At 40.9% G+C, this 18228-nt stretch overlaps 1 protein-coding gene across 3 annotated transcripts in view; it reads right to left on the bottom strand.

Moving 5' to 3' along the window:
• Nucleotides 1-17279, bottom strand: part of ACVR1C (activin A receptor, type IC) — a 137791-nt gene extending 120512 nt beyond the window's left edge. For 2 of the 3 annotated variants that reach the window (XM_006872037.1, XM_006872038.1), the window contains exon 1: nucleotides 16967-17115. In XM_006872037.1, coding sequence (XP_006872099.1) covers nucleotides 16967-17039 — 73 coding nt within the window. In that variant the 5' untranslated portion in view covers nucleotides 17040-17115. Of the gene's footprint in view, nucleotides 1-16966 lie in introns of all 3 variants that reach the window. The other variant, XM_006872036.1, reaches the window with a different exon arrangement.
• Nucleotides 17280-18228: the final 949 nt, after the last annotated feature.

The following is an 18228-nucleotide window of genomic DNA, read 5'->3' as shown; positions in this document are numbered from 1 at the left end:
TTTGTTTTCTTGACATTGAGATGCAATCCATATCGAAGGCTGTGCTCTTTAATCTTCATAAGTAAATATTTCAAGTCCTCTTCACTTTCAGCTATCAAGGTTGTATCATCTGATATATATACATATATACATACACACACACACTATGTATGGAAGATACGATGTGTGTGTGTGTGTGTGCGTGTGTGTATATATATATATATAGGAATCCTGGTGTGGTACTATGGGTTAATATGTCAGAGTGCAAAGCCATTTGAACTGCAAGGGTGATGGTTCAAGCTCACCAACTGCTCCTTGGAAACCCTACACAGGGTCACTATGGGTCGGAATTGACTCTACAGCACTTCACAACAACTATATATATATACAACAAAGGATTTGTATAAATAAAGATTATATAACTTTTAATATTCTAATAAAAAGGGTGCATACTGACTCTTTAATGGCTCACTGCAAAATAAATGCTGAATGCTAATTTTGCTTTTCATTTTTTTTTATAAAAACAAAATCCTCTTTGGATTTATTTCAGTTAGTGAAAACAAGTACTAAGTCTTTTACAAAAGTGAAGCGGCATAGTGAGAACTTTCAAAAAAGTTGTGGGTAACTATATATACTTTTCACTATTAAAAAATGAGTAAAACATTTAACTTGGCTCACTTTGGACACTTACTGTATGTATAATTATGTTATATCTCAAATTTTTCAAAAGAAAAAGAAAATTAACTGGTTGGGAGGGGACAAGAAAAACAGAAGAGAAAGTAGGATGAAGCAAAAAGTAAGATTATCATACATCAAGTTATATATTTGATAAAGATAGATTCAATTTTGATTTTTGTGCATTCTAGTAGGCAACGTAAGAAGGAAAAATAATGACTACAGAATCAGAGTCTTTAAGGCCCAGGGAAAAGTCAATGATTACTGATACTAAAACCAGAGAGAAAATTTTCTCTTGGGTCCTTATAGGCAGAAATAGTTCACTGTTTATATAGCAAAAAATGGGATTGAGTTTCATAGAACTACTTCTTACAGCATCCATTCATATTAATCAATGGCAACATCTAAATCATATTTCAGTACAAATAATTCTATGGGAGCCTTTCCATCTGAATTTGAAACTATAACTTTCTTTTAAAAGGGGTACAGTTTGTGTAACAAAATCAACTTTTTCTCTGTAAAAAGCTATGCCATTTTATGTAACATAGCTAGAGAACAACTGCAGGAAGATAAAAAGAGAGAAACTGTTTGCACATTATGCTCTTTTAAGAACTATCTATAAAGGATCAAATGATAACAGCAACTTGAAAGATTAAATAGGAACCTTGTTGTTGTTGTTAAATGTCATAGAGTCAGTTCCGAACCATAGCAACCCTGTATAGGGTTTCTGAGCAGCAGCTGGTGAGCTTGAACCGCCAACCATGCAGTATAAACGGCTTTGAAGTCTGGCGCATTAACCCACAGTGCAACGCCAGGACTCCAGATATGAATGTTAGTGGGCAGCAAATTTATGATAATGGAGGAATAGCAACTAACTCAGCAAAGAAGGGCAAGAATGCTGGCTCAATTCAAAGAACGCAATCAGTGCACTAAGTGGTACACGTAAAAACTACAGAATTGGTGTATGTTTTGTTGTGCATATTCTCCATTACATCAGTAATTTTTTTTTTTTTTTTTTTTTTTTAGCCTCTGGAACTGACTTTTTTTTTTTTTTTTTTAAGAGAGAGAGAGAGTCTCCTTCAATCACTCATTCATTATCCCGTTAGGAATCTTCTACTAATCATATAATGATTCTTTATTCAGTGTTTCAAATTTGCAGTGTATTGTTTATTTTCTGGAAATACACACTACTAATAGTAAGAGGATTTGAATGAAAACGCAGTTTCACTATAGTTATTAGAACATGCAAATGCTCACAGAGTAGATCTTTACTCTTGGAAAGTAACAATGGGGATGGTGGAAATACAAACATCTAGAAAGCAGGCCAGAAAAATGTCATCAAACAAAATTTGTAAGATGTGATAAGTTAATATTCTTTAATATATTTTTGGCTGTGTTTTAAAACAATTTGGTGTTTATTTTTTAACGCTTTATTTTTATTGTTGTTGAGAATTAACACAGCAGAACATATGTCAATTCCACAATTCATGTACAATTCAGTGATATTGATTACATTCTCCTATTTGTTCAACCATTTTCACCCTCCTTTTCCAAATTGTTCCTCCCTCATTAACATAAATTCCCTACCCCCTAAACTGACTATCTAACTTTTTAAATAATATTCTATTGTGTTTTCAGTAGAGGTTTACACAGCAGTTTAATTTGTATACAAGTGGTTCATTGACATGGGTTACATTCTTTCCAATATGTGATGAACGTCCTTATTATTTCCATTCTGGTTGTTGGTTTCCATTAATCTAGTGTCACTCCCACCTTATACTCTTACACTTTAAGGGAATTGTTGATCATTTGGTCTCACTTCGGTGATTTTTTAAAGGAGCACAGCGCTTACAGGTGATAGTTATTACTTTTTTAGCCGATTCAACAAGGTGACTTCAGGGATAGTTTCTGTTTGAGAAGTATCTCAAGGCAATAGTCTGAGGAAGTTCTCTGTTCTCAACCAGTCCAGTCAGTCTCGTTTGGGGGTATATTTTTGTTTCTTAGGAATTTCAGGTTCTGTTCCACTTTATTCTTCCATTTTATAAGAATCCATCTATTGTGGCCCTGGTTAGAAGAGATGGTAGTGGTAGCCAGGCAGCATCTAGTTCTTTTGGTCTCAGGTATATGAAGCCATAGTTTATTCACAGTATTTGTTTGGTAGACTAGTTTTGCTGTAAATCTTTGGTTTCCTTCTTTCACTTTTGCTCTGGACAAATAAAGGCCAATTAGACAGATGCTAAAAAGCTTTTAAAACCCACAATTTGGTTTACTTAAAGTTATATTCATCTGCATTGTTGTTGTTGTGAAGTGCCGTTGAGTCAGTTCCAACTCATGACCATCTATATAAGGTTTCCAAGAACAGTTAGATGGTGGCTTTAAACTGTTGACCTTATGGTTCACAGTCCAGTAATGATCCCACAGTGCCACACCAGGAATCCTTCATCTGGATTATTGTTGTTGTTGTTAAATGCATTTGCATTGTTGTTGTTGTCAAGTGCCGTCGAGTCGATTCCAACCCATAGCGACCTTGTATAGGGTTTCCAAGGAGCAGCTGGTGAGCTTGAATCGCCGACCTTTCAGTTCAAACAGCTTTGCAGTCCAGCACATTAACCCACAGTGCCACACCAGGACTCCTGCATTACCACCCTCTAAATTAACATCTTTTAGATAAGCATTTTGCGTTAAAATTATCACTGTTCAGATCTTCATGTATTAGGGTCCTAATCTTGTTTTTTACCACAGAGTGTTTATTTCAGTCAACCATAACTCAGACAAAAAATTATAAGGAACTTTATCAATATACAAACTCCTTGGGTAGTGCATATGGTTTAAATACAATAAGCACTGGACTGTCAACCACCACAAGATCCTGGTTTGAGCCTGCCAGATACTCCATGGGAGAAAGATGAGGCTTTCTGCTCCCTCAAAGAATAAAAGCCTCAAAAACCCTATCCTGGGTCATTATGAATCAGAGCTGATTTGACGGCACTTAACAACTATAATAACTAACCTAAAGGTTGTCAGTTTGAGCCCACCCAGAGATACATGGGGAAAAGGCCTAGTGATCTGCTTCTGTAAAGACTTTAGCCAGGAAAATCCTACAGAGCAGCCCTACTCTATAACACAGAGGGTGGCCATTAGTCTAAACTGACTTCTTGATGGGTTTAGGTTTTAATAAACATACAGTAACATGGCATTTATCACTGTTATTGTACCTTATCATGAGATAAGGATGACAAAATCAATTAGGAGAAAATGTGTGCCTCACCTTCAAAATCTAAGCATCCTAATTCTTTTCAAGAAGTAAAAAGTTTGATGAAAAACTATATTGATCTAATTTGCGGTGTTAAAGTCATTGACAAACTTAACTTGTTTCTTTAAAATAATAAGCTGAGCTCTTGAGTCATACAGAGTGATTCACCCATAGGATTCTTGAGGGGATTCATCTTAAACAGTTCCAAAGAAACACTATCGTTCACATACCTATTCTCTAATAGACAGAAGAGAGCAACAGAAAGGAGAAGTTGAAAAAAAGAAGAATCAGAACAGAACAGAGCTGTGTTATAGCCTGGTTTGCCAATCAGAATTGGTAAATTCAAGCGGCACATGGTGAGGCAAGGGGGTGGCCCCTGAAGCAGCAAAGCATTAGCTTCTGAGGAAATAAAGTCTTTCCTCTGTGTTTCATACTCCTACTCACCTTCACCCTCCTTAACTTTCTACTGGATCTCTAAATAAGAGGAGTAGTGACTTGTACTGTTCAAATTTCAGGGCACCAAATGGCCCACATCCTGTATGGATCCAGTTTTCCAAGAATGCACAAGGTACATTTACTCATGGTTCTGTCTTTGTACTTTTTTCCACAGCAAGAATGGGAAAAATAGAACCTGCTTCCTCATCAAAGAGATCCAACTACCAATCCACAGTCTCACCACCTTTTTCTCATTCAACAGTTGCCCTCAAGATTATTGACTGGAACTCTTGCTAGAACTATGAAGAAAGTTGGATTGATGAGAGGTTTGGGAGTTCCTTGTTGGTAAAAATGGTTGAGTGAGTAACTATGGAACCATGAATTTACTTGAAAAGGTTCTTCCATGCACTGTCTTAGTAACTTCCAACAAATGATTGGGTGGGACCATGCAAATAGGGATACAGGGCTCTAATGTGGGGATTGGTTGGTTTTGCCATTCCACTAGGTTAAAATGAGCCATTTTAGAGACTGGAAAGGGCATCTCACAAGCAGCATGAAACAAGAGACAGTAGTGTACCATATATTTTGGCTCCCAAGGTCCCTTCTCAGAGAGGTTGAGGTGGCATAGGCAGTGGCCCAGAGACAAAGAGCAGAAACGAATGAGTCAGTTAGCTGAGGGGCTGAGAACCAGAGAGAGGCATGCCTGCTGTATCCTGAATTGTTTCCAATCCTGAATTTTACCCTGGTAACTTCCGCTATAATGTAGTGGATTACGTACTGGGCTGCTAACCACAAGGTCAGTAGTTGGGATCTACCAGTTGCTCTGCAGGAGAACAATGAGGCTTTCTGCTCCTGTAAAGATTTACAACCTCGGGAACCCTATACAAAGTCGCTTTGAGTCAGAACTGACTCCATGGCACAACAACAACAACTTCTGCTATAGGATAAACCACTAGACTGCAAGATTGATTTGAACAATGAGGTCAGCAGTTCAAACTCACCGCTGCTCCTTGGAAACCCTGTACAGGATCGCTGTGAGTTGGAACTGACTCAATGGCACTTAACGAGTTAAAAACAATCACAACAATTTCCTTACTAAGCCCCATAAAAGTCTAGTCTGTGAGTTCTGTGTGACCATTGCAATGAATTATTGAGCCCAGCAGAGTAGAATACCGTGGCAGGGATGGTTGATGTCAAAATACAATAAAGAAGGTCAAAGGGTAGAGGCATGTCTGACCTCAGCCTCATAGCTATCAGTCTTGTGCTGATGTGGAGTTTGATTATCATTCCCCCTTGTGAAGCTGAAAGAGATCAGACATGGCCCACATGCCGTTTTTGTATTAACTAAAGATTATTGGATAGAAATCACCTAGAAGCACCTCAGAAGACAAGCCTGGTGATCTGTTTCTGAAATATCATAGCCTTGAAAACCCTATGGAGGAGTTCTACTCTGCACGCTTGGGGCTGCCATCAGTCAGACTCAACTTCAAAACAACTAACAACAATAACAACTGGAAGTCTCTTGCTTGCCTCATTGGCCCTGTTACCAGGCACGACACCACCTTTAGATGATGGCATCCTAGTTCAAGATCCCAGATTCTGTATTTAATTGTCATTTAATGACAGGGTCGCTATGGGTCGGAACTGACTCGATGGCACTTAACAACAACAACAATGAGAGTTTTACCATGCAATTCTTCCCTTCTCCCTCTCTTTCACATGCAAGTAAAATTTTGAAGACAATTAAAACACAATTGCATCATTTCATCAACATGAAACTGCCAGAAATTCAAAGCCAGATTCACAAGAGTATGTGAAATGAGGGATATCATTACTGATGACAGATAGATCAGACTGAAAGCAGAGAAAACCAGAAAGGTGATTGTTGTTGTTGTTAAGTACTGTTTAGTGGGTTTTGACTCATAGCAACCCTGTACAGTGTTTCCTAGGAACAGCTGGTGGGTTAGAACTGCCAACCTTGTGGTTCACAGTTCAGTGCTGATCCTACAATGTCACACCAGGAGTTGCAAAAGGTGTTTTACTGACTATGCAAAGGCATTCGACTGTGCATAGACATGACAAATTAAGAACAACATTGTGAAGAATGGAATTTCTAGAACACTCATGTACCTCGACCCAAAGGCAGTCATTGGAACAGGCTGCCTGGTTTAAAATCAAGAAAGGTATATATGGATTATACACTAACATAAAGAAAACAAAAATCTTCACAACTGGACCAATAAGCAACATCATAATAAATAAAGAAAATGTTGATATTGTCAAGTATTTCATTTTACTTGGATCCACAATCAATGCCCATGGAAGAAGCAATCAAGAGATAAAATGACATTACCTGGAGTCAGGGTGTGGCACTGTGGGATAAGCACTTGTCGGAGGTTCAAACTCACCTGCAGCTCCTAGGAAACCCAGTAATGGGTCACTGAGCCAAAACTGATTAGATGACATGTATCAACAACAACATTACATTGGGTAAATCTGTTGCAAAAAGACTTCTTTAAACTGTTTAAGGGCAAGGTTTCACTTGTGAGTAAGAATTAAGGTATATTTAATCCAAGCCAGGGTATTTTCAGTCACCTCAAATGCATGCAAAAGTTAGGCAGTGAATAAGGAAGAATGAAGAAGACTTGATACCTTTAATTATAGTGTTGGCAAAGCATATTGAATACTGTACTGCCAGAAGAATGAACAAATATGTCTTGGATGTTCAAACAGAATGCTCCTTACATGCCAGATTGATGAGACTTCATCTAATGGATTTTGAGCATGTTATCCGGTGGGATCAATCCCTAGAGTAGGACACCATGCTTGGTAAAGTAGAGGAAGATCCTCAAAGTGATGGATTAACACAGCGGCTGCAACAATATGTTCAACCATAGCAACAGCATGAGATGGTGTAAGACTGGGCAACATGTCACTCTTTTGAACACGAAGTCACTATAACTTGGAACCAATACCACAGCACCTAACAACAACCATCCAATTTGGGGCCAAAGCAACGGATCATAAGAAAAAGTTACTTTGCTTTTTCTTCTGTCCTTTTTCTATACATCTTCCTGAATTGTGACCCCTATAAGACTGGGGTCAGGCATAGGTCTAAAAGGGGTCACTATTCAGGAAAAGGGAGTCCTGGTGTGGCACTGTGGGCTAATGTTTCAGACTGCAAAGTCATTTGAACTGCAAGGTCAGTGGTTCAAGCTCACCAGCTGCTCCTTAGAAACCCTATACAGGGTCATTGTGGGTTGGAATCAACCAACGGCACTTAACAACAATTCAGGAAGATGTGTAGGAAAATGACTGGGATCAGGCACAGGTTGAATCCTGGTGTGGGACTGAGGGTTAATGTGCTAGACTGCAAAGTTGGTTTGAACCGCTAGGTTGGCGGTTCAAGCTTACCAGCCACTCCTCAGAAACCCTACAAGGGCTGCTATGGGTTGGAACAGACACTATGGCAGTTAACAACAACAACAATGGGTCCTTCTAAAAAAGTGTCACTTCTGTAGCACTTATGAACACATTGCAATATACATAATTTCTTAACTGTGATCAGGATAAACCTTACGATTTTGACAATCAGTTGTTTGACAAAGACAGAAATGGCCAAAGCAATGGAAAATGCAGAAGAAAATTCACATGCATAAATTATATACTTAGTGCTCAGCTGATAGCTAAAAGGTCAGTGATCTGAACCTACCACTGGTCTGCAGGAAAAAAATGTAGCAGGAAGCTTCCATAGAGATTATTGCTGTTGTTAAGTCTCAAGGAGTTGGTTCTGACTCATAGCAAGCCTGTGCAGGGTTTCCAAAGAGGAGCTGGTGGGCTTGAACTGCCAACCTTGCGGTTAGCAATCCAGTGTTTATCCTACATTGCCACACCAGGACTCCTCCATAGATGTTGTTGTTAAGTGCAGTTGAGTCGATTCCAACCCATAGCGACCCTGTATAGGGCTTCCAAGGAGCAGCTGGTGAGCTTGAACCACTGACTTTGCAGTTCAAACAACTTTGTAGTCTGATGCATTAGCCCACAGCACCACACCAGGACTCCATAGATATTACAACCTTGAAAATTCCATGGGACAATTCTACTCTGTCACATGGGGTTGCCATGAATTGACAGCAATGGCTGGTAGTGGTGACTCTTCAACCAAAGGACTTGAAATCATCTATTAAGCACAGTATCAGGCGAAAACATCTCTTTTAATAAACCTATCTTTCATTTCCCTAAAAAAAAAAAAAAAAAAGAAAGAACAGTGTCAGATTAGCAGATCATAAAGAATCAACCCAGTATCCTCTCTTCACTTTCTTTTCACCATTAAAAAATGCAAATCTGCCAATAAAAATAAAATAGGCTGAATCTTGGCTACTGCCTGCAAGCTTTTTTCCCTAAAAGAAAAACATACAAGAGTTTATTCAAAAGGAAAATACTCTAAAAAATACATCCGAAAATAACAATCACAAACAAATTTGGGGAAATCCAACTGCTCTCACTAACAATCACTTCCAGGGAGTGCAGAAAGCATTCTTGTGTTTTTCACACTTTTTTTTTTATGTCAAGATACACATCTAAGTTTGTTAACACATAAGCAGTAGGGATAAACTTGTGCAAATAGTTTGAAGTGACCCCTCAAAAATGCATATGGGGACAGTAGCAGACAGAGCTAGAAGAGGAATACATTTCTTTTTTTAATAAAAGAGCCAGGAATACATGGGTCATGAATAGATCATCTCACCATAATGTCCCTTTAATATTAATATAAAATACAAGAACACAGTGACTCCATCAGATAAGCACTGAACTACAAACCTCAAGTCCACTGTGCAAGCCCTCCAGCCAAGCCACAGGAGAAAGAAGAGACTTTCTGCTCCCTCAAAGATTCACAGCCTCGAAATCCTATGCAAGGTTGCTATGATTCAAAACCAACTTGATGGCACTTAATGATGACATTAAGAACATCCTGTTAATTTGAATTAAACAATGAATAATTTTAATATTGTTGTTGTTAAGTGGTATCAAGTCAGTTCCAACCCACAGCAACCTTCTATAGGGTTTCCACAGAGTGGTTGGTGAGCTTGAACCACCAACCTTGTGGCTCAAACCGACTTTGTAGTCCAGCACATTAATCCACAGCATCACATGGCCAAAGTTTTTCAGGAGCAGAGATGTCAGTTTGAGGACTAAGGTGTACCTGACTCAAGCCATGGTATTTTCAATAACTCATACATAATGCATGCGAAAGCTGGACAATGAATAACGAAAACCATAGAAGAATTGATGCATTTGAGTTATGGTGTTGAAAGAGAATATTAGAACTACCATCCACTGCCAAAAGAACAAATGAATCTGTGTTGGATGAAGTACAACCAAAATGCTTCTTAGAAGCCAAGATGAGCAGACTCCATTTTTCATGCTTCGGACATATTACCAAGAGGGACCAGTCCCAAGAAAATGAGTGGAGAGTGAGAGAAACAGAGGAAGAACCCCCACGAGCTGTGCAATGAGCTCAAGCATAGCAGCGAATGTGAGATTGGCATAGGACAGACAAGCTTTTGTTCTGTTGTGCATAAGGTTGCTATGAGTTGGAACCAACTTGATGGCACTTGACACCAACAGCAACATGCCCATGTGTTATTTGTGACTTATACTAAAAAACCATTTATTGTTTCTAAAAATTGATTTAGCAGGGCATTCTGTACTTTATTTGCTAAATCTATAACCCTATTAAATGTGTCTTTTAAATTTATCTGTATATGACTTTTTACTTTCAATCACTTTATTTTCAGCCCAGATTTATCACCTGAACTCAAGAACCATAAAACCAATTGCTTATTTGACTTCTCCAGTTTAGTGTCTAATAAAACCACTTTCCCGGTATTCAATTGTGATTCATGGCGATTTCATATGTGTTAGAGCAGAAATGTAGTATGTAAGATTTTCAATGGCTGATTTTGAGGAAGTCAGTCAACAGGCCTTTCTTCTCAGGTACTTCTGGGTAAACTCGGATAGCCAATCTTTCCGTTAGCAACCTATTCCCATCTAGGTACTCCTAGTGTCAAAAATTGTTGTTAGGTGCCATCAAGTCAGTTCTGACTCATAACAACCCTATATACAACAGAATGAAATAGTTCCCAGCCCTGTGCCATTCAAAATTGTCATTCCGTTTGAACCCACTGATGCTGCCATTGGGTCAATCCATCTCTTTAAGTTTCTTCCTCTTTTTCACTGACCGTCCACTTTTCCAATCCAATGTCTTTCTCCAGGGAGTGATCCTCCCTGACAACATGTCCAAAGTACGAGACACAAAGTCTCGACATCCTGACTTCTAATGAGCATTCTGGCTATACTTATTCCAAGACAGATTTTTCTGTTCTCCTGGCAATCCATGGTATTTTCAATATGCTTTATCAACACCATAATTCAAACACTTAGATTCTTCTATGGTCTTGCTTATACAGTGTTCAACATTCACCTGCATATGGGTCCATTGAAACTACCACGGCTTGGGTCAGGCATATACCTTAGTCCTCACAGTGATGTCTTCACTCTTTAACACTTAAAGAGATCTTTTGTAGTGAATTTGCCTAATTCAAGAAACCCTTTGATTTCTTGACTGCTGTTTCCATGAATATTGCTTGTGGATCCAAACTGAAGTCATTAGATAACTTCTTTAGTCTTTTATCTTCTTCATTAAGCACTTTGAGTTCTTTTCACTTCCAGTAAGCAAGATGGTACTATATGCAAGTCATAAAGAATTGTTATTAATGAATCTACCTCTAATCTTCATGTTGCATTCTTCTTCATATAATCCAGTTTCTGGGATTATATGCTCGGAAAATTGACTAAGTATGTTGAAAGGATATAACCCTGGTATACACCTGCCCTGATTTTAAAATATTCAGTACCCCCTTGTTCGGAGGAGCTCATCTTTCAGCACTGTATCAGACAATTTTCCACTGCTATTCACAAGATTTTCTGAGGCTAACCATTCGTAGGTTGTCTACCTTAGTCTCTTAGCATAGTGGTTACAAGTCAGGCTGCTAACCTCAAGGTAAGCCTTTTGAAAATACCAGCTATTCCACAGGAGAAAGCTGAGGCTTTCTGCTCCCATAAAGATTTACAGCTTTGGAAAGTCTACACAGGGTCACTAGGAGTCAGAATCAACTCCAGGGCACATAACCACCAACCATTCAGAAGTTAAGCACCTCTCTTGCTTCTGAGTCTTAGTCTGGAAGCCCCACTGAAACCTATCCACCCTGGGTGACCCTGCTTGTCTTTAAAGTACTGGTGGCCCGGCAACACACAAACCACCACAGTATGACAAACTGACAGATGAGTGACAGCTAGTATCTAACAAACAACATATCTGACACTGAATTCCCAATATTTACTCAGTCCCTCTCCCTTGTCAGACCAGCTCTCCTGAAGTCTGTCCCTGTGGTTGAACAGTCTTCCATTGTTCAGGACAAGCACTTGCTGTCAGTCTTTGCCCCCTCTTTCTCTCACACTCCAAATCCAGTTCTGTTTTTTTGTTTGTAGTTTTATTTTGTTCATGATTTTAGGGATTCAGAACAACTCAAAATTTTTAAGCTTGAGGTTAGATAATAGACAGTAGAGTCAAGGAATAAATAAATAAGCCCGTGAAGGCTCCTGTATAGAGAGCTTCTCTTGGGTCAGAGATGTCTCTTCCTTGGAACCAAGGAGCCTCTCACTACATCTAAGGAAGGGCAAAGGTGGCAAAGGAGGGCAAGGCTTTCACTTTCACTTCCCAGAGGGCACAGCCTAACGCTTTAAGGAGAATCACAAACTATTATTACCAGTTAATCCATAAATGGTGGACTCTATGACCCATGTGTGTCAGAGTGGAATAGCTAACTTTTCAAAATACATAGCCAGGTGTTTCTTGCTCAATTGTTGTCACTCTCCAAACCCCACTCCCACCTCAGTTATGAAATAAAAGTTATCTTCTCATGTTTAGATGAAACAGGCTAGGTCTCTGTGTTGTACTTGTTTTTTAGTTACTGTTCGACTCATAATGGCCCACGTGTGCTTTTAATTTCAATCATCCTTTCCCAATCAGAGGACAACGGTGTTTCATGAAATTAGAAAAGAATGCACAAAGAGCATATCCATCTAATATCCAAATCATCGCTTCAATAAAGAGAGATTCCTGTACAGTCTCTGTCATTCTTCATTATGCATGATTACTGTGAGGTCTGCTAGCGTAGTGGTTACGAATCGGGCTGTGAACCGCAAGGTCAGTAGTTCGAAACTACCAGCTGTTCCACAGGAGAAAGATGAAGCTTTCTGCTCCCGTAAAGATTTACAGCCTATGTAGGGTCGCTATGAGTCGGAACCGACTCCACAGCATATAACCACCACCACTGTGAGGTCATGTCACATCTTTCTAAGTAATATAAATGAATCCAGAACCTAAATAATAAGAACAATTAAGAGCAGCCTAATTTTTAATCCAGAGCAGGCCAATAAACATTTTTTTTCTAAGTTTCCACCAATGCTTATCCTCTAAGAGTCTCAGTGTATAGCAATGATAACTATTCTGTAACTGCATGGCAAGCCTGGGATGATAGAGGTGCTGGAGGAAAAAAATCAAAGCAAGGAAGATTTGTGCATTTATCAATACTGTCAAATATTTAAGGTCCTAGGCTTGGTACTCAGCTGAGCAAAGTTGAAAGCTGGTATAGTTTCTATTATACAGTTTCACTGGTCCACCATGCCCAGAGCAACATCCATTATAGCACGCCAATCATGAAAAGCATATTTTCACAAATGATAATAATATAATTTCCAAAAGTGACCAGGTCAAAAATAATGTAGAAAACCACACGAGAACACCAATTTAAAAAGGAAATTACCTGAATCCTTCTACAAATAGCCTAAGAATCAATTCAAAATAGGAAGGGGGGGGAAGGGTAGGTAACAATAGACATTGTTTCTTTTAGGAAACAAAGAGGTGTGAAAGTTTCTTAAGGAGGTTTAAAATTATTGTATTTGGCATAGAAATGTTCATTGAAAAGGTAATTTGATAAGTCGTTCTCTACTGGATGGATACATTATCCCCATGTCAGGCATTTTCTTAGATTTCAGATTTTGAGGAAATAATCACATTAGAATGGATATTGCATATATATATACATTTCAATGCCAAACCATTATAAATTACTTTCAAGAACATAGCGGGACATGTTTTATTATGCTGCTATGCCCAGTAACTCTGAAATTTTTCTAAAGATCTGTAACATATCAAAATATTCCTTTCAGACTAGATAAAAGATAATGGAGAGCCTGTTTTTTAAAATGTCTGCAACCAAGTTGTTAACTCCCCAAATTAAAAAGGGTTGTGCTGACAAGCCTAAGAGATAGTTAGTTGCACAGATGCCCTGTCAAAATTACGATACCTGGAAAACCAGTTTTTTTGGTAGGCTCTATGAAGTCATCAAACAAGACCTGGTGGTCCTGTAGGATAAGTACTGAACTGCTAACGACAAAGTCAGTGGTTCAAACCCACCAGATGCTCCACAGGAGACAGATGAGGCTTTCTGTTTTTGAGTTGGAATCCACTTGATGGTAGTGAATTATTAAGTCACCAAGAGCACTTTTGAGTGTACCAAGTAGAGTTTTTATCTAGATCCTATAAAGACTCCCGTAGTCAGTTTCCTTCCCAATGCTGAAATAATTGGCTTTACCCTGTCACCTCAGCTATGGTACTATCTGGGTACATCTGGTTTCTTAAAAGGTTGTGTCTTTTCAAAGTGAACTAGAATGCAACAACTCAGAAAAAAAAGTGATAATGGTTGTGCAATTCAAAGAATGCATTCAATGCCGAGGATTGAACAAGTATAAACTGTCTAACTGGTATGTGTTCTTGTTGTGTACATTCTCAACAACAACAAAAATTAAGTATTTGCAAAATAAATAGTATGGCGCTGTAGGATAATCATTGGACTGCTAATAGTGAGGTAGGTGGTTCAAACCCACCAGTCGCCAATCAGAAACCCTCTGTAGGGCTGTTATGAGTGGAACCAACTCGACAGCACTCAACAACAGCAACAGAATGCTTTAATACTCCTGTTTTGGTGACTAATGTGCTGGACTGCAAAGTCGGTCTTAAGGAAAGGTCAGCGGTTCAAGCTCACCAGCCACTCCTCAGAAACCCTATACAGGGCTGCTATGAGTCGGAACCGACTCAACGGCACTTAATAACAACAATAATCAAATGGAAGGAGCTCTGGTAGCTTGGTGGTGGTTGTGGTTATGTGCCGTGGAGTCGGTTCCGACTCATAGCGACCCTGTACAGGGTTTCCGAGGCTGTAAATCTTTCCGGGAGTAGAAAGCCTCATCTTTCTCCCACGGAACAGCTGGTAGTTTCGAACTGCTGACCTTGCGGTTCACAGCCCAATTTGTAACCACTACGCTACCAGTACGAATTGGGCTGCTAATCTTAAGGTCAGCAGTTCAAGACTACCCGCTGTTTCGCAGAGGCAGATGAGGCTTTCTGCTCCGGTAAAGATGTACAGCCTCGGAAACCCTATACAGTGTCGCTATGAGTCGGAACCGACTCCAAGGTACACCACCACCAATAATCAAATGGAGCCCTGGTGTGGCGCTGCGGGTTAATGCGCTGAACTGCAAGGTCGGTTTGACTCTTACGGTCAGCGGTTTAAGTTCACCAGCCACCCCTCAAAAACCCCTTACAACAAAAATAATCAAATGTTCACTTAAATGCTGTATTTAATGATTCTCTCGCTGGGAGCGAGAGAAGTTAGTGCTGAAGCATGTGCAACATAGAGGCAGGTGGGTAGGGAGGCGGAGCCTTCATACCCTTTCCCAGGGTCTAACTGCTCAGGAAAGTATAAGAAGACAGAAATATCATAAGGTATATTTGAATGAAGTAAAAAGTCCCTGTAAAACTCTAACTGTATACAATCCCCACATTCATTTTATGAATGCTATCATCATGATTTCCGCAGTGCAGACATGAACAACAAATCAAGATCTCCTTACTGGTATACGTATGACACTTCCACTGCTGGTGTGGGGGCCACACAGTTAGACAGTTCTTCCCAGTTTACTTGTAGTGAAGAGACAAAGACAGGTGTGTATTCTTACAGCCTACTCTTACTTTTTCTTTTGATGTTAATATTTCTTGCTTTATATTTTCTCTGAGGATATCAAATAAAAATTTTAAAGATAAAAAAAAATTGACATCTGTAAATAACAGCAATATATATGTATAATCTGTAAATAATCCGAATCAGTTCGGACTCATAGCGACCCTGTATTTGGTTTCTACGGAGCAGCTGGTGAGCTTGAACTGCCGACCTTGCTGTTCAAACCAACTTTACAGTCCAGCGCATTAACCAGCAGCGTCACACCGGAACTCCATAGAAAGACTTGCTGTTGTTGTTGTTAAGTACCATACAGTCTGTCCTGACCCATAGCGACCCTGTATAGGGTTTCCGAGGAGCAGCTGGTGATCTTAAAGGAAGACTGTTGCTGTTAAGTGCCGTCGAGTTAACTCCGACCTATAGCGACCCTGAATAGGGTTTCCAAGAAGCAGCTGGTGAGCTTGAACCACCGACCCTGCAGTTCAAATGATTTTGCAGTCTGACGCATTAGCCAACAGCTTCACACCATGACTCCCCATGGTCAAACAGATTGGGAAAACAAAAATACATCAAAATCACATTCGGACAACGTACATCTCTACAGAAAAACACTAGGTTTTTATGTGCAAATGTCTTAAATGTCTGTTTGAAATGTTTAAAAATGAGTTAACAAGAACTCTGTTCCTGAGCTACACAACCCCGGCTAATATCGCAATAAAAATAGTTTTAGAGTTGATTTTAGTAAAGATGCATTTGTCCCAGTTTCTAGTGAACACTATAAGGACACGTTTGGTTTCTAGCTTGGGCTGAGGGCTCTATTTAGCCTATCAAGTCACAGACCTGCTATAAACGCTGGGTGCTTGCCAGATTTTTTTTCTCCGGCAACTCTTAGTAAAGAGCGTACCTCGAAAACAATGTGCGTTGCAAACCACGGAGGTTTGAGCTCCCACTCCCGCCTCTATAACTTGGCACCAGCGGCTTTAGGGCTATCCCTCGCCTCCTAAAACTCAAGCTGAATCGCGTCCACGACACCCTCTACGCTAACACACATACACATACTACCATCCTAGAGCAGCTTTCCAGGGCCCTCCCTGCTCCTTCTGGGTGAACTTGTGAGGAGGCCACCCGTCTCGAGCCACCCACCCACCACGCGCGCATCCACAGACACGCTTCTTACTCCCTCTACTGCAAGCAGCCCCCAAATTCCTGACACTCACCTCACCTCTATTATCTAGGCGCCCACGTCCAGTAGCTTTGCCCCCTTGTCCTGCTGGCTTCATCCCAACACACCTGTCTTTCCCTCCAGCTGCCAGACGTCATTTGCCCACGCTGCACTCTATCCCGCGCCTTCTCCACCAGGGTAGGGCTTACCCCTCTTGCTTCAGAAGGACAGTTTGCTCTGAGGACCCCATTCCCTAGCGCCCTGCCCAGCTACAGATTGCTCCCAACACCCACGCTCGCAGGGAAGGGACGCCTGCCGTACCTGCAGAGAGAGCAGCGGCCTCCGAGAGCAGCAGGAGAGCAAGGCGAAGCGCGGAGCTGAGCGCCCGGGTCATGGCCACCAGGCGTGTGCGCTGGGGCTGCAAGGCTCCAGAGCGCAGCGAGGCGGCTGGGTCAGCGCCGGCCGCTTTGAAGTTCAGGGGGCACAGGAGGGGAGCTCAGCTCCGACACCCTTTTGAAGTGTGCGGTTGCTTCTAATTAGTGCGGGCGTCCCCTTCCTTCTACCGCCCCCATCTCACACCCCCCTCGGCTGGCAGTGCGCGTCGCTCCTACCACTGGCCTCAACAGCCGGCCGGCGGGGAAGGGGGCGTTGTGTTAGCGACTGAGCCCGCCCCTGCCGCGCCTCCGCCCCCTGCGCCCTCTGGCAGCCGCTGGGGCTGGTTGCTGCAGGGCAGGCGGCAGAGGCTTCCCTGGTGGGGGCAGTGAGATAAGACTGGATACTTGGGGCGGGGCTGCGGAACAACAGGAAAAGGCCCGCTGAGAGCTAAGTGCCGTCAAGTGGGTTCCGACTCATAGCGAACCGCCGACCTTGCTATTCAAATGACCTTGCAGTCTAGTGCTTATCCAACAGCACCACACCAGGACTCCTGAGACTTTTTAATTTGTTTGGGGAAACTTAAATCCCGCAGCAAAGACTTCTTGGTGGTTCGCGCTATGTAGTTTTTGTTTTAACAAAGATCCACCGGTCCAAGTCTTCTGATACACACTCACGGGCAGGTGCACTAAAGACTTTATAACAGGATTGCACCTGGAGACACTCATGGCTCCTTCATACCGTGTCATCTCCAGTATTTCTGTTCCGTTTGTACTAATATCCATCTGTAGCACTACGCGCGTCTGTGAAAGGACGGCCTCTTTGTCTAGGCTCTGGAATGACCAATTGTCCAATTGCTTGTGACACCTTCCCTGTTTAGATGAACAATCAAAGCTAGACCATCTGTGCCAGGTGATTTGGCCGTCTGCAACTTGAAATCTAGGTTTGACAACAGAAGATCCATTCTATCCAAGTTGCCTCCGCAGCAACATCTCATTAAATTACAGGCACAGATTAAAGAAATGGGAAGAAATAAAGTAAAAAATTTCTTTAAATCCCTAGAGCCTTGTTAACCTATGGGTGTGCTTCCCTTGTGAATTATTACTGAAAATATAATGACAATATTACCAATCAACAGAAGTTAGCCTACATTCAATTGACCTTTGTGACATAGCCTAAATTCTATTGACCTTTGTGACAGAAAGTGAACG

The sequence above is a fragment of the Chrysochloris asiatica genome, unplaced genomic scaffold (genome assembly GCF_000296735.1).
Source record: "Chrysochloris asiatica unplaced genomic scaffold, ChrAsi1.0 scaffold00181, whole genome shotgun sequence".
NCBI lineage: Eukaryota > Metazoa > Chordata > Mammalia > Afrosoricida > Chrysochloridae > Chrysochloris > Chrysochloris asiatica.
This window is presented reverse-complemented; position numbering and strand designations above follow the sequence as displayed.